The following is a 26,286-nucleotide window of genomic DNA, read 5'->3' as shown; positions in this document are numbered from 1 at the left end:
ACGGCAAATGAATCTTTGAAACATTATTACTTTTGACCATCGGATGGCTGCCTGGTCGTGCGGTTTTCGCGCTAGACTGTCGTTCAGATTTATGGATGGTCCAGGGTTCAAACCCTGCCCGCTCCCATCCCCCGTCGTCCTGTGGGAGGTTTGGACTAGGAAGTAATTATCTTCAACTCTGAAGGAACATCCGAAACATGTAAAACATTTTACATCAAAATTAAATCACTTCTTGAATATTATTTGCGAATATGCAGATCCGACAGGGATCCGACTTCGACGGGGGCCGCCTCTGAGTTTGTGTAACACAAACTCTCTCTGTAATCTTGTTTTTTTTTAAATCTTAAAACTTCAGACATCTGATCAGTGTGTGCTTTCAGTTGTGCTGTTGAACAAGACACTATAGATCCTTGTAGCCTTGTTATATCATATCATTGACGTAGTTTGAACAAAAAATGTATGAACTCTTTTGAGTTGTTTTTGTGTGTGTGTGTGTCGCTGCTTTTCAAACGTATAGATTTTCTTTCATAACTGGGTCATGTTTGGATAACATTTCTACTACCCATAACTGGGTTATGTTTGGATAACATTTCTACTACCCATAACTGGGTCATGTTTGGATAACATTTCTACTATCTCAAGGAAATGCCATTTATTTAATAAAGACTCATCATAAATCCATGAAGCTAGTGCATAGCTGAACATACGGTTTAACATTTTGCTGGTGATATAAAATACTGGCTTGATATAATGTTTTTAACACAATGATTCTCATCCAAAATTAGGACAACAATATAGGCTTTTTATTCATTGTGAATATACATGCTCAGGTATCTAGCCACTGAGACTTGTTGTTCAACTTGTCTGCACTTGAGAAAATGTGCATTTTATCCCACTTGAGTGTCAACTGGTGCCGCCCTGACAAAGCTTATAATTTGATCACACATAATGATGCATGTTAAAATAACACATATTCTAACAACAAGAAGAATTCTTTATATGAAAAAATGAATTTGAAATACTTTCAAAATTTAAAATAACAAAAAAAACATGCAAGTGAGAATCAATTCTTGTTATATTTTCTTCAAACAAAATTACAACAATAAAGTTCAGTTTAAGATTGAGTGCGAACATATATTTGTTAAAACAACTGCTGACTAGAGATGTTGGTAGAAGGGCAGAGACATTTCTATGGGTCTGAACTATCAGTCTAAAGAAAAGCTAATGAAGATTATTTTCAAAGGTGAAATCGACAAAACAAGCTTCAACTTTACTGTATCCTACATGGTACTTTTTATACAATTTATAACATTTTGTTTTCCTATAATGGAGGTAGGGCAGGAATTACAAGTCTAATTTTATGTCCCAAATGTCCTTTTACATTGACAGTTTTCTAGATTACCATATAAGTCGCTATAATACCAAATAATGGACCAAAAAAATATTTCCAATTTATATCAACTGATTTGATTTTAATGTACCGGTATAGTTTATATTTAAGTATTAGAATATAATTATTTCATTTAGTAATCAATTGGAGTAATATCATTATTAAAGGAACATATGCAAGTAAAAGTTTACAGAATAATATAAATCATTTATCATGCATAGTAAAAAGTAATTTAAGGTACTATTATCATTTTTAAATATCGTATAATAATAATGCCTGAGATTGTAATTTTATAAAAATAAATCTAAACATTAAAAAAAAAAAATTATCTGTCAAACTCTTGTCCACTAATTCAATTATCATTTCTTTTGGCCCATTTAGATTACATACCAGAACATTGAGTAACATCAAGCTGAGAAAAATAATTGTTAAAAAGAAAGTAGACTTTAAAACAAAATAAACCAGTTGATTTTAAAGTATTTCAAATATTTTGACGAATGCAAAATTCAGGGCTATTAAAATTTTATTTCGAAAAGTGATGACCTACTGAAATACTGCCCTGTTTTTAGCCAAATTTTCAATATTTTAAAAACACATAAAAAGGGGCAAAATGTAATTTTTGAAAAGAAGTTGGTCATTTTAAATTTAAAAAGCAAACAGAATAAAAGCAATTAAGTATATGATGACTATAAAACTATTTGGATCAAGTATGTATTCTTGTTTACATACATCCAAATTTCTTTACTCTAGCACTTAATTTTGTTTTGGTTTCTTTGCTAAGCTGCACAACAATTATCTATACAACAATGTGTGGTAAAGAATACACACTTGACATCTTTTGAGTAAGAAGTAAAATGACAGACAACAGCGGATTAAAAAGTATTGCCTAAAATTTCTAACGACTTGAAAACTTTACAAATATATTTCCAGTTAAGGTATTAAAAAATTGTGTGATCTAGCCAAATGTTGAGCCTTCATAAGAATTTGACTTACTTTGACATTTATATGTAATGTGAAAATATCACTTTAAAAGATCCATGTATAAGAAAAAAAAAATAAAAATGAACAGTTGTATTTAAATTTGAATAATACTTTTGGCAGAAACATGAAGATTACCACTCACATGGAGGTCTAGTTACCTATCATTATCTAACATAAAATAACTGATATATCAAGATTGTCATTAGTTAAGCTGATGATTTTATAATCCAAATTAATTTTTAAAAAATGCAATCAGAGATATGTCAAGATCGATAAAAAAGCTTTTGGATAAATGCTTTTTAACTGGTTTTTGTCTTAAAATCTATAATTAGAATCTCTAAAAATCTTGAATCTTAATGTAAAAGTTTCATTGAAATTTTATAAACATATCTACCATAATGCTCTGAGAATGTATAACTGTTGATCAAAATATCTTCTAATGCCAACCTTAAAGCCTTATTTTCAAAACATTAACCTTTACCTCTGATGATACCAGAAAACAAGCCAATGATCCAAAAGAAATGGCTATTCATACATGCACCAGATTTAATGGTACAGTTTGTAGCTAAACATACAGAAATAGGCCTCATAACATACATGCGAAAGCACAGAAATGCAGTCTCTGGTTTCTTAGGTCGACAGAAGTGGTCCTTATCAATTACAAATGACAAGCAACAGTCTATTATCTAAAACTTTATCTCCAAGCAGATATTAACATCCAGTTTTTATTTCTTTTTATAAAACTGTGCAAGAGCCTACCGATCAGCTAAAAAAAACAACTGGTTGATATTAAGTCAAAATGCAACACAATACTTAATCTTATCATTCTTAAGTCATGAGCTGCAGCTTGACCAAAAAAATTACTATTCCAATCAATTTTTTTTTCTAATATTAGTTTTTAAAAATTTTAACATTGTAGAATAGAAAATTACACTGAATAATATCTATATAGTAAATATGTATAAGCCTAAGCGTTCTTAAAGTGATATAGGTTGTAAGACCCTGTCCCTCTACATACATACATAAAACAACAGTCTCCTATAGATGAAATCAATTGCAAGATGCTATTAATAATCATATGAATCATCTGAATCACTATCTGTATCTGACAGGATAAGATTTTCCCTCAATGCGAAACGGATAAAACTGCTATTGTTATCATCATCATCATCGTCCTGAAAGGTCTCTAATAAGAACATATATAAATCATCTTCTAGAGAATAATCACTTTCTCCGTCCCTCTCTCTCCTTGAAATGTAATCCCACAGCAGATTCTCATCATCTACTATTCTATCGCCTTCTGCATTTTCCCTGCGACGACGCTTGACAATATTGTTAGTCACCACTTTGCCATCAGGAAGAGCATGGCGGTAGAAACATCTTGAGTCAAAAGGACATTCTCCTTTACCAAGCTTGAAATAATGACATGGCTTTTTACTGTTCAAATCAAAGGAATAAAAAAGAAAAAAACACATTATATTAAAAAAAAAACTAGTTAAAAAATTCATCAAAATTTCATAAGATGATTAAGTTAAGATACTCAAAAAAACATATGGATCTCATATGTACTGTTAACAACATTTTTTCATGCATATTCAAATAATGTTAGGCCTCCCCTTATACAAAAATAGAATGTAAGTTTTGAAACAAATTTGAAAAAATAAAACAAAGCTCAAATTTTAGCTTCAAAATCAATAACATCAATTAATTAAAAGAAAAAGTTTGGGCTTTTCAATGTAATAAATAGAAGTTTTACACAGAGTTCAATACACCTACCTTAATGCATCTTTGTAATCACTAATCAGTTTTTTCTTCTCCTCTGGACATTCAACCCAATATTTACTAGGCGTCACAAAGTCTGAATGTGTGCGGCAAGAAGGGCAAGCTCTGGTGAAAGAGAGAATTTGTGTGCCAATAAACTAGACAATATCAATCAAAAGAAAAAAATATATTTTCACTAGTATGAGATCAAAAGATGCACTCAAAAATATACAATATGCTAAAAAAAACAAAACAAATAAATTTTTCTTCTTTAGTGGCAACTAAAACAATAAATGGAGATAAAAATCAATTTCTGGGATAAATTTTTGAACGAATTTACAGGGCAGACAATGCCTTGAAAAGTTTTGCTTTGAAAGCAAGCCAAAGTCTTGAAAGAGTATGCTAACGTGATGAAATGTCTAGTTTATATTTACTTGTGAAGTGATCTTCTCAAATGTGTTGCTAATTTCAACTGCAACCGGCATAGAATATTAAAGTTGAGGGGTCAGCTTATAATGCACTTTGTGTGTTTGATTTGAACTAGCTGGATCAAGCCTTATAAGTTAGGATAAGAGTTCGTCAATGTTTTGTTTTCTGTCTCTTTCAACGAGCTGAAAACTAAAAGACATTTTTTCCCCTCAATCAGAAAGGCTTGTTCACTTTAGCTAAAGAAATATACTCATTTTTCTTCCTTTCACCTAATATGTTAGTTGGTTTCTTCTATTAATCACTTGATTTAGTTGATGAAAGGCAGTGATGCTTAGAATACATAATAACAATTTCTTTTGTGTTGTCTATAAAAAGTAGCTAGTTTTAGGAAGAGTTGGTTTTTTTTACAGTGGTAGGGGGTTAATATACAATTTTGCAGTTCTAATGTTGCTGTAGAAGCTACCAAGACCAAGGTTTTTATCCATGAAATTTTCTCAATGGTGTTTGTCCCAACAGTGCTGACATCTGAAGTGACTTAATATGTCTTAACATCATTTGTAAACCAACACACTAATTGAAATCATATATTCATTATCAATTATTAAATGTAACATTCACTTATAATAAAAATTTAAATTTCTTTTTGCTATATGGCTTCTTTCTCCACCCCCCCCCCCAAAAAAAAAAAAAAAAAAAAACTAATATTGTAAGAGTACCTATGAGTCTCTATAAGTGAATTTTTGTTACTGCGCCACTGACGAATACAGCTTAGACAAAAGCAATGATTGCAATTTTCTAGGATTCCAAATCTTTTCGAATCCTTTCCTTCCTTCTCCATCACATTCTCAAGGCAGATGCCACACTCCTTGTCTTTACTCTGCTTGACAGAGAATGCTAACTCCATTTGTCTTTCATGCTCCGCTATACAGTCCTGCAGAACAATTGTTTAAAATATCACCTTTAATTGTGGCAAGCTAAATAAATTACACATTTTCTGAATTTAAAGTTTAAAGCCAGTTATTTTTGTTTCCCTAATATTCTGTGAGAATACTTGCATCTGAAATTCAAAATTCATGACAACCCTCAGGCCCGCTGCCAGAAATATTTGGTCTCCAGACAACTGGGTACATTTGGGTACCTCTTTCTTCCAACCACAATGCCAAAAACCTTTAAAATACATTTACAAAATGCATATTAAAAAAACATTTAGGGACCACCTCCTTTGTTAGGGCTCCAGAGTAGAATCCTGTTTGTCCCCACAAGGCGCTGAGCCTGCTCCCAATAATGAGTCATCCAAAATGATGATTCAGATATGGTGCAAACCCTTGATTTAAAAATTTAATACAATTTAAAATAATGCAATAATCAGGTTTAGGCTCTGTGGGATGTGGGCATTTATATAAATGTTTATATTGACAATAAAAAAGAATGGACTAATAGAGCTCACACATTACAGAAAATAATGTGGCTTGCACTGTTTAACAAAATATTTTTTTTTTAAACTGTGTTTCAATGTTCTGGTTTTATTTTTTGCAGGAATACAGCAAATAATGTAGCTAATCAGATCTGAAATTGAAGGTAATTGTGTGTACATGGAGTATTGGGTCAGTCAACTGTAAAATTGTTTAGCACAGGAAATCTGAAAGGAATAACTTTAAGCATATCATTGAACAAAAAAAAATAAGTGCTAAGAAGTAAAATTTCACTTTTGACATTTTCAGTTGCCCCAAAGGCAAGAATAAAGTTTTATGTGAATGTTTTTATTTCATTCACTTCAACTTACCAACAACTTTTCTTTTTTTTTTTAAATCTACTATTCATTAGTTATTAAGAATTAAGTAATCACTCTTACAAAAGTAGTGTACTTGTCAAGAAATGCAAACAGTAAGTTGTTTTATTTTTTACATTTTGGCATCTTTGAGTTTCTACGCTAAGAAAAACTATTATTAAATTTGAATTATAAAGTGTATTACTAGTTGATGTATAGTACTTATAGAGTTTAGTTTTCCTGATTTTTTGTCCAGAGATTTAAATATTTTATTTTGTAAAGAGGAATTTTGTTATTGCTTCAGTTAAATAAGAATATCTGGCATACAACTGGATGTCAGATTTCCCTTCTGGAACATCTGAAATATACTAACCACCCAATTTTAGTGTAGCAATTAAACAAAAAATGTTAACAAAAGGATTAACCCTTTACAATGCATATCATATTTATATTACTTACCGATGGTTAATCTCAAGAAAGATGCGTAAACTTCTTACCCTAACATGTTGTTCTCGTTGTTCTATATCTGTAGGATGCAGCCGGGGCATACCACAAAGATCACAAATCTCACCATGAAGATAGGCGCAGTTCTCCTCATAGGGGCACTCTCCTAAAGCATAGTAAGGACACAGGCCTTCCTCATACTCTCTTGGCTCAAATGATGAGCTGTCGTGGGCCATCGCAGGGTGCACAGCATCAGCATAGCTAACTGGTAGACAACAACAAATATTTGCTTCATATTAAGAATACTGAAAAAAGATAAAAGCAACACATTACATAATCGGAGAATCAGATTTTGGGAAAAGTTAAGGGTAATCAACCAGAGTGAAGATAAACAGTAACCCGCAACACCCAACTGATATACAGGTAAAAATACATTTGTGACATAGACATCTTCAGAAAAGATTGGAATTGTTATTAGCATGAACAGGAGAGCAGACTAAGTCCCATTAAAAAGACTGATTTGTTTTTAGTAACCTTTCTGTCAGTTTACTAATATCGATTGGAATCTTTAATAATATTATGTTATTGGTCCCAACAAATGGAAATTAAGTTTGACTACAATAGTCTACTAAGTATTACTATTATAACAATAGCAATATAGATGCAAAAAAAAAAAAAAATACTACAAAGACCAAGACAACATATATCAAGAATCTTTACATGCTTAGAGCTGCCAACATGACTTGGTGGGCATGGAAGGTTATCATTTTATTCAGCACACTGAAAGTTGAGGTTAAGAGGTATAGAATGTTTTATGAATGTTGTAAAAAAATGTAAAAACAAATCTAATTCAAGTGTTTGAAGAAAGAAGTTTGAAACACATTATTTCAACAAAACAAGAAGAGGATTCCTGTGTGCTGTTCATTTATTTTAATAACTAGTACTTATCTTGTATTAACTCTCTAAAAGAGAATGGTGTTTTGTTGATATTTCTATATGTCTTCAAGGACATGTTGTCATGGTCATGGTAAATTATAGGGATTAAAATTGATTTGGTGTTAGCTTTTCCTTTTTGTAGTTTTTAATCTGAGTTGCAGTCTTGCCTGGACAACAATGTTTTCAGCAAAACTTTTAAACTCAAACTCACCTGCTCCATAATATTTCTGCCCTGGTACAAAATCTCTGGCCATGGCCCACTTCTTTCTGTGATCATTTCTGCTTGAGTTACTAGAGTGTGCTCTGCTTTTGTCAAAGCCGCCTTTTTTAAGTGTCACCATGTTGGAAGCTAATGCATTTTGTTGTTTCTGTGGAGTTCTTCTATTCTCTGTATTCTGAACTGATGGGCTTGATGATGCCTGGCTGTCTCTCTGTACATCTTTCTTAACATGGTCATACCTTCGAAATCAGATGAGGAGTGTCTATTATTAGATTAATTTCTTGAAAGTCTCAACGTTATCGTTAAAATTTATCTTCTTTTGAACAATTAAAAACCTTTTTTGAATCATTAAAAAATGAAAAAAAAATTAAATACTTTTAGCACACCTGCATTTATCTCCATAACTACATCGTCCATATAAGTAATATCGACATACAGTATCCATGGGAACTGCTCTTGACTTATCATGACTGAACTGACATTCCCTCCCCTTATTACAAGAACCATGCAGAAAGTATCTGAAATAAAAAAAAAAATGTATAGTAATCTGGATAACATATAAACTTATAAATAAAATAGGTTGTCCTTGTTATCCAGTTTCCTTTGCTATCTCAGTTTGCATTGCATTAGACTGAAGGTTAGATGGAATTTTCCACAAACTAGTATCACAAAGCAGGCATAGAAGTGGAAGCCACAAGGAAAGAGAAAGAGAAGTTGCCCTAGAAGCACCTGGTGACAGGAACTAGAGGCAGACACTTTAAGGTTTGATTGCACCTGGAACAAGATGGAAAGAATGTTGTTGGGGGCCCATACTTCAATAGATGGCTGCCTGGTTGTGCGGTTTGCGTGCTGGACTGTCGTTCGGATTTATCGATGTTCGAGGGTTCAAATCCTGCCCGCTCCCATCCCCCGTCGTCCTGCGGGAGGTTTGGACTAGGAAGTAAACTATATTCAACTCTGAAGGAACATCCGAAACATGTAAAACATTTTACAAACATAGAGTTGATGGGCTGTAAGTAAGAAAAGAGAAGTCTCTTTTCACTGATAATTTGCTAATCTTCTCATAATTTAAATAATGGTAGAGAGGCAAAAGTATCAAGGTCTACTTACCGACAAACTTGATTATATTTTGGGCGACTGTCATAATTTTTCCGATAATTTGGTTCATAGCCTCCTTCTGCCATGCTGAATGTTAATTTAAGTTTAAGCTGGGGGTGATTAGATCTAGATATTTCTTTAAATCTAGATCTACTTTATGACTTTAATATGCATTGACCCTGTAAAATACAATAGAATTGAAATAGATCTAATCATATTCATATAAAAAAGTTTATTTTTGAACGAATACTTTGACCCAGACAGTCAGTATAAAATTATTTCTTTGAAAGTTTAAATCTCATCTAGAATATAAACACATTTTAAATTTTATGGGGACAAAAATAAAATTGTTTTGAGACATTGGGCTAATTCTAAATCTCGAGCTCATTTTAAACTACATTTAGAATCTAGAATTATTCTATCTATAAATTAGAGTATGATAGAAGTGTATATATGTTACCCGCAAAGTGTGAAATGCAGGCATTTAAGGCCTTTTCCTACTTTGCCTGGGCATTCTATATACTGACTAGATCTTTACACGAAGTAAAAAAATGTCTTATTTAGTAATATATTTATAATTAAAATGTAAATAGATGATAAAACAAAATCAAATTTAACAACAGGATTTCTTATGACTAAAAATGCATTTTTAGACCCATATGCCTAAATAACCTATGAGTGTTATTTCAGTAATTTGTATTATAAAATAGTAATACACATTAGTAAATATAATTTTTTTCAGTTTCATCTAAACGGTCTACAATGAGAAATCAAAAGATGTAGAGAAATATTTTGCATTGTGAGTGGGTAAAACTGTCTACAGGCAACAGCAATAGAGGACAAAAGTAACTCATGATATTCCTGAAGGATGCTCATTATTTTAGTTTATTCTTAAATACAAATATTAGAAATAAATATAATAATATTCCTATCAGTTGTCTTTATTTATATAATGAAAGGATAATTTTTAAAAATGTTGATAAAGGAAATAAATAAATCTTGTCTACCACATGTTCTGCTTGTGAGCATTTTTATTGAATCTCCCAACTCTTTCTTAGTCTTTGCTTCTTATAAACTATTTTATATTTAGAAAAAAAAAAAATAACACTGAGACCTTCTGATACTTTCAAACCCATAGGAAGACAAAAAAAGACAAAAGTGAACATCAAAAGGCTTACAAAATATTTAATGAAAAATATTAGTAGATCATAGGCTGTAAAATTACATAGTATGTTTATCTTACATTAATCATATGAAGTTACATTTACACCAGTTTATCAATCACATACACAGACACACAAAGAGTGTATGTGGATTTCAATGCCTATTTTCTTCCAATAGTACTTGGTGGAAAAACAAACAAACAATTTTCGCTGGGTAATGTTATTCTATCTTCTTTTTATTTTTATGTGGATGGGGCTTAAAGTCAACTTGATAGCAAGAATTTATATGACAAAACAACCTTATTATAGTTATTTGAAAAAAAAAAATCTTTTTTCTAACATAGCACACAGAGTTGATTTTAAATTTCAAAGTCAAGACTAGTAAATCATATTTCAGAAAAAAAAAAAATTGCAATGAGGCTTTGTTTAACATGATACATTAAGTCTTATTTTCCAAAGTCACTTCAGTTGGTAAAATTGAATTATAATAAGAGTTCATAAAGAAAAATATTTGTATTTACAATTAAATCTCAAATTTTTAAAGACAAGTGCTTATGCTTGATTTAATATACAGATCAGCTTATAATGTTTACTTTGAAACACAGAGTAGGGCATAGTCAGACGGTTACTAGATGTTCAGCTAAAGGACATGTTCTCTTTTTTTTTAGGTAGCATTCTTCATGCAGCAAGCATTAGTCTAATATTACAGACTCTACTTTTACCCTTTTGTATATATATAGACTTCTTTATCTTCTGATTAAAATGCTGATAAGTGCACAGAGCAGTTACTTCATACAAAAGAGAAACTAAGACCTAACATTGTTTTTGTAATAGTGCAGTATTTGTATTCTTCTGAAGAAAATAACTCTTCCTATGAGAAATTTAAAATATGAATTATTTATGATACTATACTATATAGTTTTACAGACATTATTTACTTTTACTGATATGTATCTAGTTTGTATATTGGTCCAAATCTGACAGGATGTAAAATGCCAAACACAAGGCAAGCCTCTCAATGCAAATAAACCAACCTTAATTGTCACATATGGTACATAAGGACCATGAAACAATGAGGTAAGCTGGCCAAACTTTTGAAAAAAATTTACACCTACCAGCCCTTGGAATCTTCGAGATGCAATGGACATCAAGAGGAGACATAGTTAATGGGAGCAAGACTATAATATATTCAGGACATGATTCAGAACATCCTGGTGGAGTAGGCAATGTAATGTCAAAAATAGCAGCCTCTGCACAATCTGCTTGGAAGCCATTCAGTGAACTCATTACACCTTGACTCCAAACCAACCAAATTAAAATCTCTATCATCCAAGCAAATATGTTCTGATCAAAGATGCAGAAGATGCCATAAGGATAACACTTTTACGACCAACTCCAAATGACACATTATGAGACATGCAGACACAACATTATTTTACTAATGGGAGACTTCAATGTCTAAATCAGTCGCAAGTGAACTGGCTTCCAACATGTATTGGGAACATATGGCTTTGCAGAAAAAAATCAAAGATAATGGTGAGTGCTTGCTTTCTTTCTGCACTTTCAACACTGTCAGTTGGTAACATGTATTTCAATCATCAAAAAAGAAACACAGAAAAACATAGTGTTCACCAAATGAAGACATTTTCAATGAGATTGATTATACTTGCCTCTCCAAGTGATAGAGGTCATCACAGTTGGATAAGCAGGCCCGCAAAGGATTGGACATGGTAAATGCATACTCATATTGAAGCACCAACCAGAACAAGTCAAACGCCTCAACCATTTCAAGGAGACAGGCTCAAACATCACAATATTGCTGAACAATTCCAACTGAAACTGAAGAGCTGCTTTGAAGCTCTAACAAATCCATTGCAGCTTGAAGAAAAATGGCTCAACTTTAGAAATGTAACAACTGAATATGCAGAAGGAAAATGGGTTTTCATACAAGAAGCGGTGGATAAAAGAACATGGAAAATACAATACAAGATGAACGAAAAGAAGAAGCCAACAGGGAAGAAGATCTGAAAGTGCATCAGTGGATTAAAGATTTTCTGATAGGGAGAAAACAAACTGTAATAATAATAAACCGCTCTAAATCAACACCGATAACAGTAAACTCAGGTGTACCTCAAGGAACAGTCTTAGGTCCACTACTATTTTTAATTTACATAAATGATGTACAAAACTGCATTACTTCAGGAACAAAAGTCAGATTATTTGCAGACGATTGCATAATATATAGAACAATAAAAACAACACAAGAAACAGATATTTTACAAAGAGAATTAGATGAATTACAGAAATGGGAATCAAATTGGAGCATGTCTTTCCACCCAGAAAAATGTCAGTTGGTAAGAGTAACAAAAAAACTAAAACAAATTAATTCCACTTATCTTATTCATGGCAAACCAGTAACACAAACTAAAAACGCAAAATACCTAGATGTTATAATAAATGAAAAACTGTCATGGAATCCACATATTGATGAAACTATAAAAAAATAAAACAAAGCATTAGGGTTTATTAAAAGAAATTTCTATAAATCAAATAAGAACATAAAACTAAAATGTTATTTAACCTTGGTTAGGCCAATAATAGAGTATGCATCCTCCGTTTGGGATGGCTGCCTGGTTGTGCGGTTTGTGCGCTGGACTGTCGTTCAGATTTATCGATGGTCGAGGGTTAAAACCCTGCCTGCTCCCATCCCCTGTCGTCCTGCGGGAGGTTTGGACTAGGTAGTAAACTATCTTCAACTCTGAAGGAACATTCGAAACATGTAAAACATTTTACAAACAAACAAAACATTTTACAAACCCCTCAACTCAAGAAAACATTAAGAAACTGGAACAGACACAAAATAGAGCAGTGAGATTCATAACAAACGAATATTCACATTTGACTAGAGTAACACCTTTAGTAAAATCACTAAATTTAGAAAGCCTTCAGGACAGAAGACTCAAAAGTAAATTAGCAATTATACATAAAACACTGAACCATAATCTTCAAATACTAAAACAAAATTTAATAAAATACTCTGTAAGACACAAAGATAAAGGCACATTTGTCATCCCATATGCTAGGACAAATTTGTACAAATACTCATTCTTATCTTCCCTAGTGCTATTAGAGCATGGAATGGGTTGCCTGAGCTAGCCAGGAAAACCAGTGACTTGGCAGAATTCAAGTCATTGGTTAATATGCTTGACTAAATGCATGACGCGTAGGACGTAATCATCTTCTTTTTTGAAGTAACGTCTGTATTATATAAGATAAGAAGAAGAAGATAAGATTTAAAAATAATATTATCTTCAATTTGTTTTATTTTAATATCAATTTCTTTTTTTATGCCAACTCAAAACAGACAGATTAGTGTCACTTTACAAAGGGCCATTTACTGTGACCTACCTAGATTTCAAAGTTGACAAAAAAAAAAAAAAAACAACAACAACTGCGTGACTCAACGCGTCTAGCCTGCTCACTCCACGTAGTGATTGTGACCTAATTTGGTACCTGATCGATCAATAAGTGTCCCTCCTGCTACGTTTTCTTTTCTGGTACTGTGTTAATGATACCATGCTAGGTACCTACCTAGGCTGGTCAATCAAAAATTAGAGCACCAAGGTGAGAAAGAGAGAGAGCAGGATTGTGCCTCTCATAAAAACTTTTTTTTTTCACACACAATATAATGTCTGACTCTGCCCCTCAATAGCACTATGTTTAGCGATATATTGCCTTTCTTTTTACCCATTCAAATCACACTTGGTTTAACATCTAAGACAAAAACAAAATTAAGTACGAAAATATTAATCTATACAAAATAAATCAAAGGAATTTCCATTTACCGGTCTTGAGATACATCCCTTCGATATGCATTTTCAACATTAAAATAGCGTTTGTTAGTGTCATTGATTGTGACAAACAAATATTATGGAACACCCCATAATTTACACAAAGACTATTACATGGCATGTGTTTTTAGATCTATTTAGAAGCATTTTAGATAGTTCATGTTTAGCTGATACTTAAATTTTCAAAATATATCCTTAACCCCTCCTTCTGTCCTAGAAGTAAAGAAATGGCATCGAATCTATCTATCAAAACAAACAAACACGCAACAGATGGCCTATTGAAGGAGATAATGAATTCAGATTCTCAAAAATGCATTTTCAATGAGAAATCTGTTTTCTGCTATTGTCCTACCAGTGCTCTTTGAACTTGTGTAAAACCTTTGTTTTTCAGAGTAAACGAAACTAAATGTGCCTGAACTATTTAATAAAGAAATTGAGTATAAATAAAAACAATAGAGTTATAGACTGTTTTTGTCAAAATAAAGGCTCATGTCAGAAAATAGGGGGTGTTCAGAAGACAAAAATAATAGATACTATACTACTATACTAGTAGATTATATTTATAATATTTATAAATATCTAATACACAAGTCTGTCTAATAAGCTAGTAATAGTAGTCAGTAGTCTATATATCTACTAGTATATAGATCTAGATTCTATTATGATTATTATCTAGAGTCTACATCGAAATCATTCGACATCAATACAAGAAGACAACTAGAACTTAGTAGAAGGCTAATGCTGAGTAAGGGCAGGCTAAGACTAATTAAGTAAGTAGTACCGGTAAGTCTAAGTAAGCCAATAGTAGTAGTGAGTAGTACTAACTAGATCTAGACTCTTTCTAGCAGTACTAGATCTAGTAGTAGTAGTAGTCAGTAGTAGTAGAAGACAGTGACTATGTCACTAACTAAGACTAGAGTAAGACTAACTTCACTAAGAAGTAGAGACTAGCTAGAGTAGAGTAGAGTAAGAGTCAAGGACTCAAGAGTCTTTAATCTAGTATTCTAGATCTATATACTATAGATATCTAGATCTTCACTAGAAGACTAACACTATAGACTATAGTAGATCTATATAGATCTAATACTGATTCTGAAAGTTAGACTAGTACTGCCATAATGTGCAATCAATCAGACCTACCATCAGAATTACACTACTTTAGACTTTATGGAGAAAACAAAAAATTAGACTTGCAACATAAAAGAGTTAGAATTTTTGTCACATACCTATATATAAATATATGTTATTAGTATAATCAATATAAATGGTTTTATATGTTACGGTCAGAAACCCGAAACCCCCAATTCTCGATTTGGCCACCCATCTTGCATCATCATATGCTGTGAGCATAAAACACATACGCATTTCTTTACCAAGCCATTGTGGTTAGCACAGTGAACATATTGCGCCAGAGGCTGCTTTTATTTGCCTGATTTCTACAGCACTGTTCACTCATATTAGAAGCACCATGATAGCTATGGCCAGTGGCGTAGCTAGAGTATATGATGCCTGGTGCGGTACCTCATCTTGATGCCCCCCCCCCCAAAAAAAAAAACAACAAAAAAACAACTAACTAATTAATAACATTGCAAAACCTGTTCAAAATAATATGTATTCATAAATCAAATATTGTTAATTCAAAAAAAATCACTTTTACATAAACATACTACAAATGAATTTTACGAGCTTTCTTGCTGGCAAAAGTATCAATAATTTTATCGAAATCCATTTTTTCCACCAGTTCTTGTTCAAAGGACAAAATGGCCAAATTAGTGAGTCGTAAATTTGTCATCGTTGATCGCAAGTAATTCTTGATCAGTTTAAGTTTGGAAAAACTTCTCTCGCATGTAGCGACGCTTACAGCAATAGTAAAAAATTGCGAATCATGATGACGATATTCGGAACTGAATCATCTAGCTGATATTTTTTTTATAAATTTCAAGAGCTCAACAGGTCCTTGTTTTGGAAGTGCGGAGGCTTCTGATGAAACTGTGACAAACCGTTGAAGCCTCTTTCGCTCCAGCAGAAATTTGTTTTTGTCAATGTCTCTAGGAGTACTATCGAGATTGATTTCGACCTGAGGATTTAATAGCTAGGACGATATTCGGGACTGAATCATCTAGCTGATATTTATTTATAAAATTCAAGAGCTCAACAGGTCTTTGTTTTGGAAATTCGGAGGCTTCTGATGAAACTGTGACAAACTGTTGAAGCCTCTTTCGCTGCAGCAGAAATTCGTTTTTATCAATGTCACTAGGAGTACTATCGAGATTGATTTCGACCTGAGGATTTAATAGCTGGGAAGGCGACAAAAATTCATATCTATCTGCTACATTATGAAGTTGCTCGAATCGGGTGATTATTTCTTGAACAATCCTGTCCAAGGTAGAATAAATTTCCCTTCGTAGCTCTTCTTTGTGTGTAAGTACAGAATGGTCACTTTTCTCACCAGGCATCTTTTTCTTATAGCCCATACGTTTTTGAGGTTCTGTACTGATTCTCAGATATGAACACACGCTTTCGGCAAAGTAATGCTGGCTTCAGCGATGTCCTCTCGATTACTACTTAAAAATGTCTCTAATGTTTTTAGTTTGAGTGAGCAGTCTCGAATAGACAATCCTTGTTTTTGAAGCTAGAATTGCGCATCATTAATTTCAGTTAATACAGGAGCCCAAAATTCAGGATAGGTGACAAAATTAAAAGACTGAACAGCAACCAATAATCCACCTGCTTCAGATCTAGTCGATGAATTTTCATCTCTGCTAGTTAATGTCTCCAGAGTTTGAGAAGGCAATGAATAGTGACTTCTAGAATACGTTTTTGGACACCGTAGTTTTGACCTTTCATGACCGCAGCATTATCATAGCCTTGACCCCTGCAGTCCATTATGTCTAAGCCATCCGAACGCAGTTTCTCTAGAATCATCTCAGCGATTCCAGCAGCATGCTTGTCCTTTGTGTCGATGAAGTCAATAAAAGACTCACGAACCTGCACCCCGTCATTATCCATGACAACGTACCGTAAAATTTAAGTTTGATCCAGCTTTAAGATGTCAGGTGTACTGTCAAAAATAATAGAGAAATATTTGGCTTGTTTTACTTGCTGTATGATTTATTTTTTTTTAGCGTGATCCCCCAATTTTGTAATAAATTAATTTTGTATTTGTGGAGACATGTATGTATTCGGTCTGGAACAAAGCTTAGTTCGAAGCATAGACTATATATAGTCTATGGTTCGAAGCACATGCTCCCTCAAGAGTGGAGCGTACGTTGATAGTAACTCTCCAGGTTTTCGTCTCTTGTATAATCAAATCTTGGGCCTTGTTGTCCATATTGTTTCCTACTCTCAGGCGAATTTCAAGTTCCCTCCAAGCAAGCGATGACTGAATGTGAGCTCTGCTGGTCTCATGTTTTTCTATTTTCGGGCATAACCTCCACCACTCATTGAATCCATCTTTGGATTTAAATGAAGATGATGAAATCTTAACAAACGTGGCCCCTTTACATTTAGGGAGGGAGAGGGCGGTACTTACGGCCTACGAGCGCTACAAAAGGGGCGACTCTAGGCTACCCACCACAATCTTAGTGCAACAGTGGAGAGAGAGGAACCGCATAAAAATGCGATCGTTCCTCCACATTGCGGCCAATTTGTCAAAATCATCTGGGCTCTCCACTGATAGAATTCCTAATAGAAGAATTAATACTTGCCCTCCGTGGAGGAGATGCCGGCCCCACAAATAAACATGTCCCTTATAGGACAACAGGGAGCCACCAAGAGGCGATTAACACCTGCCATACTCCAAAACTTGGCATCAGCTACACTAAAGTCCTACCCATCAGATGCTATTTTCTGCTATACCGATGGGTCGGTAATGAGGGACCCCGATAGATCTGGGTATTGGGCCCTTATAGACTACACAGACCGGACAGAACCAGAGATGCCGATTTCTCCGTCTGAGCTTAAAAGGGTTTTGAGGCGCCAGCCAGACTAGTCAGTCTTGAGCACTGTTCATCATTTTGTTTACGTTACAGTATTACAATTAACTAGTTAGTTAAAAACAACTCGTAGAAAACAAAGGTTAGCTTATTTAAAAAAATTGACATTACAATAGAATTATTTCCAAAATTAAACGATTAAGAATCATAAAGAAATGAATAAACTAAGACAGTTGTTTAAAGCTAGAGTTTAGAAATATATTTGTAAACTCAATATCTAGATTAAACTAATGGACTAAACAATGAAGTAAAAAAAAGTTGGCCTATCTTCTTCTTCTTCTTTATATTAAAAAGCATCGATCAGTGTAGTAACAACATGTACCGTGTGTCCGAAATAAATCTAGTAAATTAGATTCAAACTGTTCTATACCTTACATTGTATTGAGATGAAACAAAATAGCGACATGACTAGTTGATAAATCCTTAGTTCATGTTTAAAATACAGCAGTTTATGTTTGTTCGTGTCCATACAATTAGTCGTTTTTACTGAAAAGCTCAGGGAAATAGGAAATTAATACACACTGGGGGAATTTTGGTGCCCCTCTCCACTTGGTGCCCTGTGCGGCCCGCACCACCCGCACATTGGTAGCTACGCCACTGGCTATGGCCTTGCATTTTATTTAATCATCATCATCATCAAACTCCATTTTAAGTGAGGGCTTGAGAGGCTCGAATCCTCTCTTGGAAAAGCCCTGGACAGAAATCCTGATGTCTTGCGTAGTGCATACACGTCACCTGACGTCACCATACAGGTCGAGAATTTTTGGTTCTCCAGACCTGTCGAGACGGAGATCAGCAAGTCTGGGGCAGTCAAACAGAATATGAGGCACGGTTTCCTCTTCTTCCCCACAGCGGGGGCACCGTGAATCGAAATTTGTCCAAAGCCGTGAGAAATATGAGCAAACAGGACATGGCCTGTCATGCACTGTGCTATAATAGCTTGCTCAGGCCTGGACAGCCTCCACCACGGGGAAGTGCGGTCAGGGCGCCCCATGAGCTCCCAGACTCCACTGCTTTTTGGGACTTGTCCCAGCACTCAAACCACTTTTCCATTTCTGTTTTTTTGAATTATAGTCAGAGCATGATGAAAACTTACAGCCTGTTCAGTGGGTGGAATTTTGAAGTCTGCAATAGTGTTGCCAGTCACACCCATGTGACTCGGTACCCACTGCATTATTACAGGGGTGCCATAGCGCTGCTTTATGTTGTGTGAAGCCATGATGACAGTGTCGATATTGGGTGGCTACCGAAATAAAATCCCCGCAGGGGGGGGGGGGTCGGAGTTTAGTAATCGATTTTTTGCTTCCACTTTATTTATTTTGGGTGGGATTTTAATACTAAACCATCACTTGTCCCAGCGCAGCCATTGGAGTTTTGAGTTTAAAAACCCCTACCAGGTGGTTTTGCAGTTGAATCTCCCTCTTCTATAAAACAAAACAAAAAAAATAACGCAAACGACAATCTCCAAATTCCAAGAGTATAGCTAAGGAAGATTTTGATTTTAAAATCCCCTCCGAATTTTACTATAAAACCCCTCTTCAATATAAGACTATCCATATATCAGTCACCAGATTCTATGAGCGTAGCCAAGAGGGGTTTTGTGTTTAACTCCCCCCCCCCTCCAGCGGGGTTACAGCTAAAAACCACCTCATCAATATAAAAAAAGCAAATAACACACTAAAATTCTTTTAGCGTAGCCAAGCTAAGGGGGTTTTTGAGTTTAACCCCCCCCCCTCCTCCAGATGGCTTTTTTTTTTAAAGTTTGAAACCCCTCCAGATAGTTTTGAATTAGCTGAGGTTGAAAACCCCCTCTTCAATATTATTCTAAAACAAACTACTCTCACCAAATTCGATGAGCGTAGCTAAATGGGGTTTTGAATATGTTAAAAAAAAAAACTCCAGAGATTTTTTAGTTTAAAACCCCCCAACAGATGATTTTGACGATAAAACTTCCCTTTTCGATATAAATAGTGAATGTGAATAGTCATATGCCAAAATTGAAAAAGACTAAATGTGGCTCAACAAAATGGCTGCGACGAATTTTAAGGTTCAGTTATAGAGATCGGGTCTCAATCAAGGAAATGCTATGCCAAACTGGGAGTCGACCCCTTGGTAAGGTTGTGACAGAGTGTCGCATGAGTTTTCCGGGACATGAAATACGCATAATAAGAGTTGCGATGACATGAAGGCCATTACGAGGAAAGAGCAAACAGGGACATCCTAGTACAACTTGGCGCCACACTTTCATGGAGGTTCTTAGAGCAGGTTCGAAGAGGCTTGAGACATTGCCAGTGACAGATTTTTGTGTAAGCAGTTTGCGCCCAATGCGCCGAGGATATGCGTAAGTAAGAAATTTTAAAGCACATAAGGTTTTTGAAATAAAAATTTTTATAGAAGGATAATGCACTGTAGATACCTCAGAATATGCATTTTGTTAGCTTTCAATACCGGAAATAGTGCTTGGCGGAGGGGCTTCTCACCAAACCCCGCTGAGAAAGCTTACAGCGCTCCCCCAAACTCCCTTGCTGGCAAGGGCGGGGAGTCAACAATTTTCCCACCAACTCCAGGAAGAACTAATTCTAGAGTACAATAAATGTCTTCCGAAAGAATGAAGGGTCAGAATGTAATAAAGATTGATTTTCTGCGCGCGCGCACACACACACATATATATATATATATTGGTCCGGGGGGGGGGGGGGAAGAAACAAAATCCTGGCTACGCCCATGAGTTGAGTAGGCTTATTGTAGGTTACCTATATTTGGTCATGGAATATAATTGCACTTTTAAATTTCGCACAGGTCTATCCCGGCTCGCATACTTTTTAAAATACCTTTAATTGATACTAGAATTAACTTTTTTTTTATCTCCAATTTCTAATATCATTCCGAAAATAACATTTATTTCAAAAGAATTAATGGGAAAAGCGTATCATTCATTTCTCATAATAAAGAAAAGGTCAGACGTGACTAGGCTGTTTCTAGTAAGGTCAAGGTCTTACAGATAAGACTGAACAAAAAAATCCTATCAAAACTTGTAAGTGCTGATCTAATGGTGAATTAGCAAGTGTCGCTAGTGGAAGGCTATAAAAGGGCAGGGTGGTTATACTGTATTGTCTGTTATTGGATTGATTACGTTCTGTATGTCAATAATAATATTACATAATATAAATTAAAATGTAAGTAGACAAAAACATGTGCGTGAGTTTTTCGGTTAGATATTATTATTTAGTAGTTAATAATAGGTGTTCATAAAACGTGACTCTGATTCGTAATCTATGTATTTACCAAATAGTGTGGTTTTGGAGGTATGGTGAGTTATTGATGCTCCATTCTCAATAAATGAATTAAAAGGGGTGATCGAAAAGCATACAAACAGACGCCCGCTGATCGGAGGAACACATTTTGTTAGACTAAGCATGCCTTTCTCAATCCGAACTCTTATGGACTTGGCATGGAAACAGAGGGGGAGGGGGGAAAGGCGGTTTTCCTTTTATTTGTTTCTAAGACCTTGTATTTACATTGCAGTTATAGGTCTCCTATTTTATTTGTGTGTGTAGGTGGGGTATACTAATCAAGTTCAACCGACATTGTTATTAATGTTTTAAAACAAATTGCTGATTGGTCGAGACCATTTGGAATAGAAGGCCTCAACACTGGCTTGCGACGTCACAACCTGTGGGCAGTAGAGATAAATAGCTCGTTGCCACGTCATACAGACCTGGGACAAGGCAACAAGCTATTGGTTTAAGCTGCCCACAAGCTGTGACGTTGCAGGTCAGTGTTGAGGCCTACTATGACGATTGCTCTCCATCAAGCCCATTACAAACACGCACGCTCTACTGCCTCGACTGTGTCTCTTCATTAGTGACCCGTTCCTCTCTTTTTAAATAAACTTTCTTTGACCTGCGCTTGTCTTATTAGGGGAAACGTGGGGGGGGGGGGGGCGAATGTATATATTATGATCCGAGAGCGTCACTGTACACGTTTGAGAAACACTGGGCTAAGCTAATTATAAATTTGATTGATGCGCGTGACGCTTGGGCAAAAACTCTCGACCATGTCATTGTCAAAGTTATTAGTAATAGTATTACATGTATATAACCAATGACGTCAATACAATATTGCAACAGAAAGAAAAAAAATTGCCGTTTCTAGAACTATTATGATAAGTTAAATAAGTTTTACAAATATTTTTTTTTCAGTATTTTAAACCTACCTGTAAGAAGCAGAACTAAAATAAATATTAAGGTTGTAGCGGTCATTATCTATCAGTGAACGCGGTTGTTTCGCTGGTGTATAGTTTTTATTACTTTTTATAGATAAAAACTCAGCAGAAAATCGTCTTGCTATTAAAGTGATCATGGAAGTGATAACATTTGTTCTATAAAGTGAAATAGTTGGCATGTGCATTTTAGGAAGTTGTACAATTTAAGTAGGCCAATGGTTCACTGTTATCAGTATTATCAATATCGGTTTAGGTTGTAAAACCTTCTCCTTTTTTTCTTGTAGATAATAACAATAATAATAAGGCTTTTCTTGGGGTCCGAAGATTGAGGAGGAGTACAGTATGCCACGGAGGCTCGGTGGCTGAGCGGTAAAGCGCGTTGCTTCCTAACCGGGGTCCGAGGTTCGAATCCTGGTGATGACTGAGATTTTTAATTTCTGGATCTTCGGGCGCCCCTGAGTCCACCCAGCTCTAATGGGTACCCGAACCCAGCTCTAATGGGTACCCGACATTTGTTGGGGAAAGGTAAAGGCGGTTGGTCATTGTGCTGGCCACATGACACCCTCGTTAACCGTAGGCCACAAAAACAAATGACCTTTACATCATCTGCCCTATAGACCACATGGTCTGAAAGGGGAACTTGACTTTTATTTACTTACAGTATGCCATGTTGTGTTCAGTTCTGCTGCGACCTACATATTTTGCCACTCTCAGCGCTCTCTTTCAGATGCACTGTAATGACCAACACAAATGTCAATGACATCTACGTCAATGACATCTACTTCCGAGTAGCGAACCAATTATTGTTTCAATAGACAGAGAAATCTTTTATTATAAAAACAGAGTCGCCCTTTCGATGTTCAGACTTGTGATATGCGTGCCTGACCCTATTCACATCCATTCCCGCAAATCACTGTAAAAATCGCCATTGCCGAAGAAGCTCTCTATATTGACAATTTAAGAGTTACTTTTCTTTAATATCCCTTCGCGTCATGGTTGCTACGCTACTGCTGTTTGTCTTTATGTCTGTCGGCCTGTCTAGCAATATAAACACATTTAACAGTGATATTTGTTTGATATTTAAGATGGCCTCACAAAACATCAAGCTCATCTACTTCACTGGCAGAGGCAGAATTGAAGTTTCTCGTTTGATTCTGGTGGCTGCAGGCAAACAGTTTGAAGATGTCCGCCTTGAGACATTTACACCAGAACATAAAGCCAGTAAGTCTATCAAGTTTATGTCCTACTCTTTTTTCAAATTGTAGTTTCTTTAAATGAGTTCTTAAAAATGTGTAACTCCTAATGTACAAAATTAGCAATGATCTATATCCAGTATTTAAAAAGAAATATGACAAAAGTGATATGACTTTATCTATTTTTAGAAACTCCATTTGGTCAGCTGCCTTTGTTGGAGATAGACGGGGAAACGTTTGCACAAAGTGTAGCTATTGCAACGTATCTGGCACGTGAATTTGGTGAGTTAGCCATTATATTAGATTCTAAATGTAATGTAACTTTTTGTTTTTACAAAGGTTCTATCAACTCTGTCTGTCTTTCTGTCTGTCTGTTTGGTAAAAAGTTTGTACACGTTTTTTTTCTCCCACACCCAAATCTCGGATTAAGCTGAAATTTTGCACAAATTGTGTCTTGTGCCTGACAACAGAAGAATCACTAACAAAATTAACCAATTAGTTAATTAACTATTGGTAATTAATTCTTTTGTTTGGTATGAAAGGATGGGTGTTTAGTGGCGAGTAGAATATTCTATCGCCTAATCTATTGAGAATAAATAACATAAAGAATAATCCAGTAATAATTCTCTGTTGAAGGTTTTTACGGCAAAACCAATCGAGATGGTCTCAGGATAGATCAAATAGTACAGCTGACGCAAGAGATTTTGAACGCAGGCTACAGAGCATATCTGTTTGAACCTGATGAAACCAAAAAGGTAAAGACAATAGTCAATCTTCACTGGTTTTACTTCAAGATTTACTACTTGACAAAACCGCATATGGTTGTGCAACACTTAAATTAACTCGCTCTTCATATTTCTTGTAACCACTTCCACTCATCCAATCGTCCTCAAATTTTGCAAACAAGCTCAAGCTCGATGACAACACGTGAATCAATAACAAAAGAAATCAAACAATTACTTGATCAATAAGTCTTAATTACTTATTATTATAGAGAAAATGTACTAAGCTAAGGGGAGATATTGTTGTTTTTTAAATTTTTACTATATAATATTATCTCCCGTCTAAATAGCTGAAGTATGGATAAATCTTAAATAATACATTAAAACATAGCATGGTATAAGAAGGATAGTGCTCTAGTTTCGCACACAAAAGAGAGGTTTCGCAAATAAATCATTTGACAACAAAGTGAAAAGGGATTTACATATCTAATGTATTGATTAAATTTTGTTAAAAAAATAGAAACCTGATTGATAAAAAATATTTGACGCCATGTCCCTCAATATAAGAGAGTTTTTTTTTTTTTATAAAGGTATTTTTTATATTTCTATATTTTTATTTCTAGGATGAACTGATCCGTGAGTTGAAAGAGAAAGAATTCCCCAGATATCTTGGATATTACGAAAAGTTGCTCAGAGACAACGGCACTTCCTATTTCGTGGGAGATTCGGTAGGTTTGAGTGTATTTTTAATTACTCACATGTGCCTCGAGTTCCTTTCTAATGGTAGTCGTGTAAGTCGACACGACTGAAATAGGATGGTAACACTAAACGTTCGTTCTTGAAACATTTACTCTTTAAAATACAAGTACAGGTTTCACGGGAACGAGAACATAGAAGTTGTATCTTGGAGACTTCAACTATCTCCGTAGTCAGGGTCGATTTTAAAAAGAGCATAAATTTTGTGTAGAGCATAAATTTTGCGTAGAGCATAAATTTTGTGTAGAGCATAAATTTTGTGCAGACACTTACTATCATTCGAATTTTCTAATTAAAATATCTTTAATAATAATAATTATGATGAGCATATCTAAATGAATACAGGGCCGGCTTTAGATAATTGGAGCCCCTAGGCGAAGAGAAATTGGTGGTCCCAAATGAAATAGAAACATTTCATTAAAAAAAAAATTAAGTTTAAATTTTGACAATATCAACAGAGCATGTTAAAGTTCATGAGTTTTTGTAGGCAAACATTGCTGCAGTGTTGATCAACATTTATTGAATTATTAGTACCCACTAAGCAAAAGGGAGATAGATTTAGGTTTAACAAATATGTTCCACTTTCTTATCTGCATTTTAATTTGAATTACAAACATGTTGTCAACAGCTAACTCTAGCAGATCTGATTGTCTACGATGTTGTGTTCGCATTCCTTCAGCGCGGCTTTAGCACAAGTGGATTTCCCCTTGTTGAAGCATTGTATCAGCTGGTGGAGAGTCATCCAAACATTAAGCCTTATGTGGCTCAAAGGAGGATAACGCCTAATTGAGAAGTACTAATAGATTATAAAATACAGAAATAATACATAAATGCCTACTTGTATTTTTATATAGATTAGTAATCATTATTCATGTCCATTACACGTACAGCCAACAGATCATTGTTTAAAAAGTTATTAATTTATTTGTAAATAATAGCTTATATTTCATGAGATTGAAAAATATTTTAACACATTTCTGGAATGTTAATTTATTTGTTAATTGTTATCCAATAAATTTGCTTACTAGTTTATTAAACTGCGTTTCTGTTTCTTCATTATTCTTGTTCAAGAAAGTGCATGTGCATATTGGATATATTATGCATGCAGCTTATACCCACCAGTTGTAGCTTGTAAATAAAAAAAAACTGTGGGTCAAAGCAACATATATTATGCATTTAAAACTATTTCTAAACTCTCTCGCGAACAATGATACAGCAATGACAGTGAACGTACTACACACATCTGTTGATACTAATTCTTACTTTCATTGGCATGATGACACACTGCCTGGTCGTGCGGTTTGACCGCTGGACTGTCGTTTGGATTTATCGATGGTCCCGGGTTCAAACCCTA

General features: G+C 34.6%; 2 protein-coding genes across 5 annotated transcripts; one reads left to right on the top strand and one right to left on the bottom strand.

Moving 5' to 3' along the window:
* Positions 1-1,057: 1,057 nt before the first annotated feature.
* Positions 1,058-22,417, bottom strand: LOC106054056 (probable E3 ubiquitin-protein ligase makorin-1). Of its 4 annotated transcripts, XM_056026835.1 has the most exons (9): positions 15,093-15,147; positions 14,036-14,254; positions 9,040-9,206; positions 8,316-8,447; positions 7,921-8,168; positions 6,827-7,038; positions 5,278-5,492; positions 4,148-4,258; positions 1,058-3,808 (listed from the first exon to the last, which is right to left on the bottom strand). In XM_056026835.1, the coding sequence occupies exons 3-9, from the start codon at positions 9,111-9,113 to the stop codon at positions 3,439-3,441; spliced, it is 1,362 nt and encodes a 453-aa protein (XP_055882810.1). In that variant the 5' UTR covers positions 9,114-9,206; positions 14,036-14,254; positions 15,093-15,147; the 3' UTR covers positions 1,058-3,438. The 4 variants fall into 4 exon arrangements, with proteins under 4 accessions (XP_055882810.1, XP_055882811.1, XP_055882814.1 ...); XM_056026836.1 differs by lacking the exons at positions 14,036-14,254; positions 15,093-15,147 and adding an exon at positions 22,253-22,417; XM_056026839.1 differs by lacking the exons at positions 14,036-14,254; positions 15,093-15,147 and adding an exon at positions 15,182-15,227.
* On the top strand, positions 21,057-25,969 carry LOC106054059 (S-crystallin SL11-like). The gene is made up of 6 exons (XM_013209770.2): positions 21,057-21,212; positions 23,347-23,482; positions 23,644-23,736; positions 24,091-24,209; positions 24,800-24,904; positions 25,561-25,969. Exons 2-6 carry the CDS (start codon positions 23,347-23,349, stop codon positions 25,720-25,722), a joined length of 615 nt encoding a protein of 204 aa, XP_013065224.2. The 5' UTR covers positions 21,057-21,212; the 3' UTR covers positions 25,723-25,969.
* The last annotated feature ends 317 nt before the right edge of the window (positions 25,970-26,286 follow it).

Source organism: Biomphalaria glabrata, chromosome 4, assembly GCF_947242115.1.
Source record: "Biomphalaria glabrata chromosome 4, xgBioGlab47.1, whole genome shotgun sequence".
Lineage (NCBI taxonomy): Eukaryota > Metazoa > Mollusca > Gastropoda > Planorbidae > Biomphalaria > Biomphalaria glabrata.
This window is presented reverse-complemented; position numbering and strand designations above follow the sequence as displayed.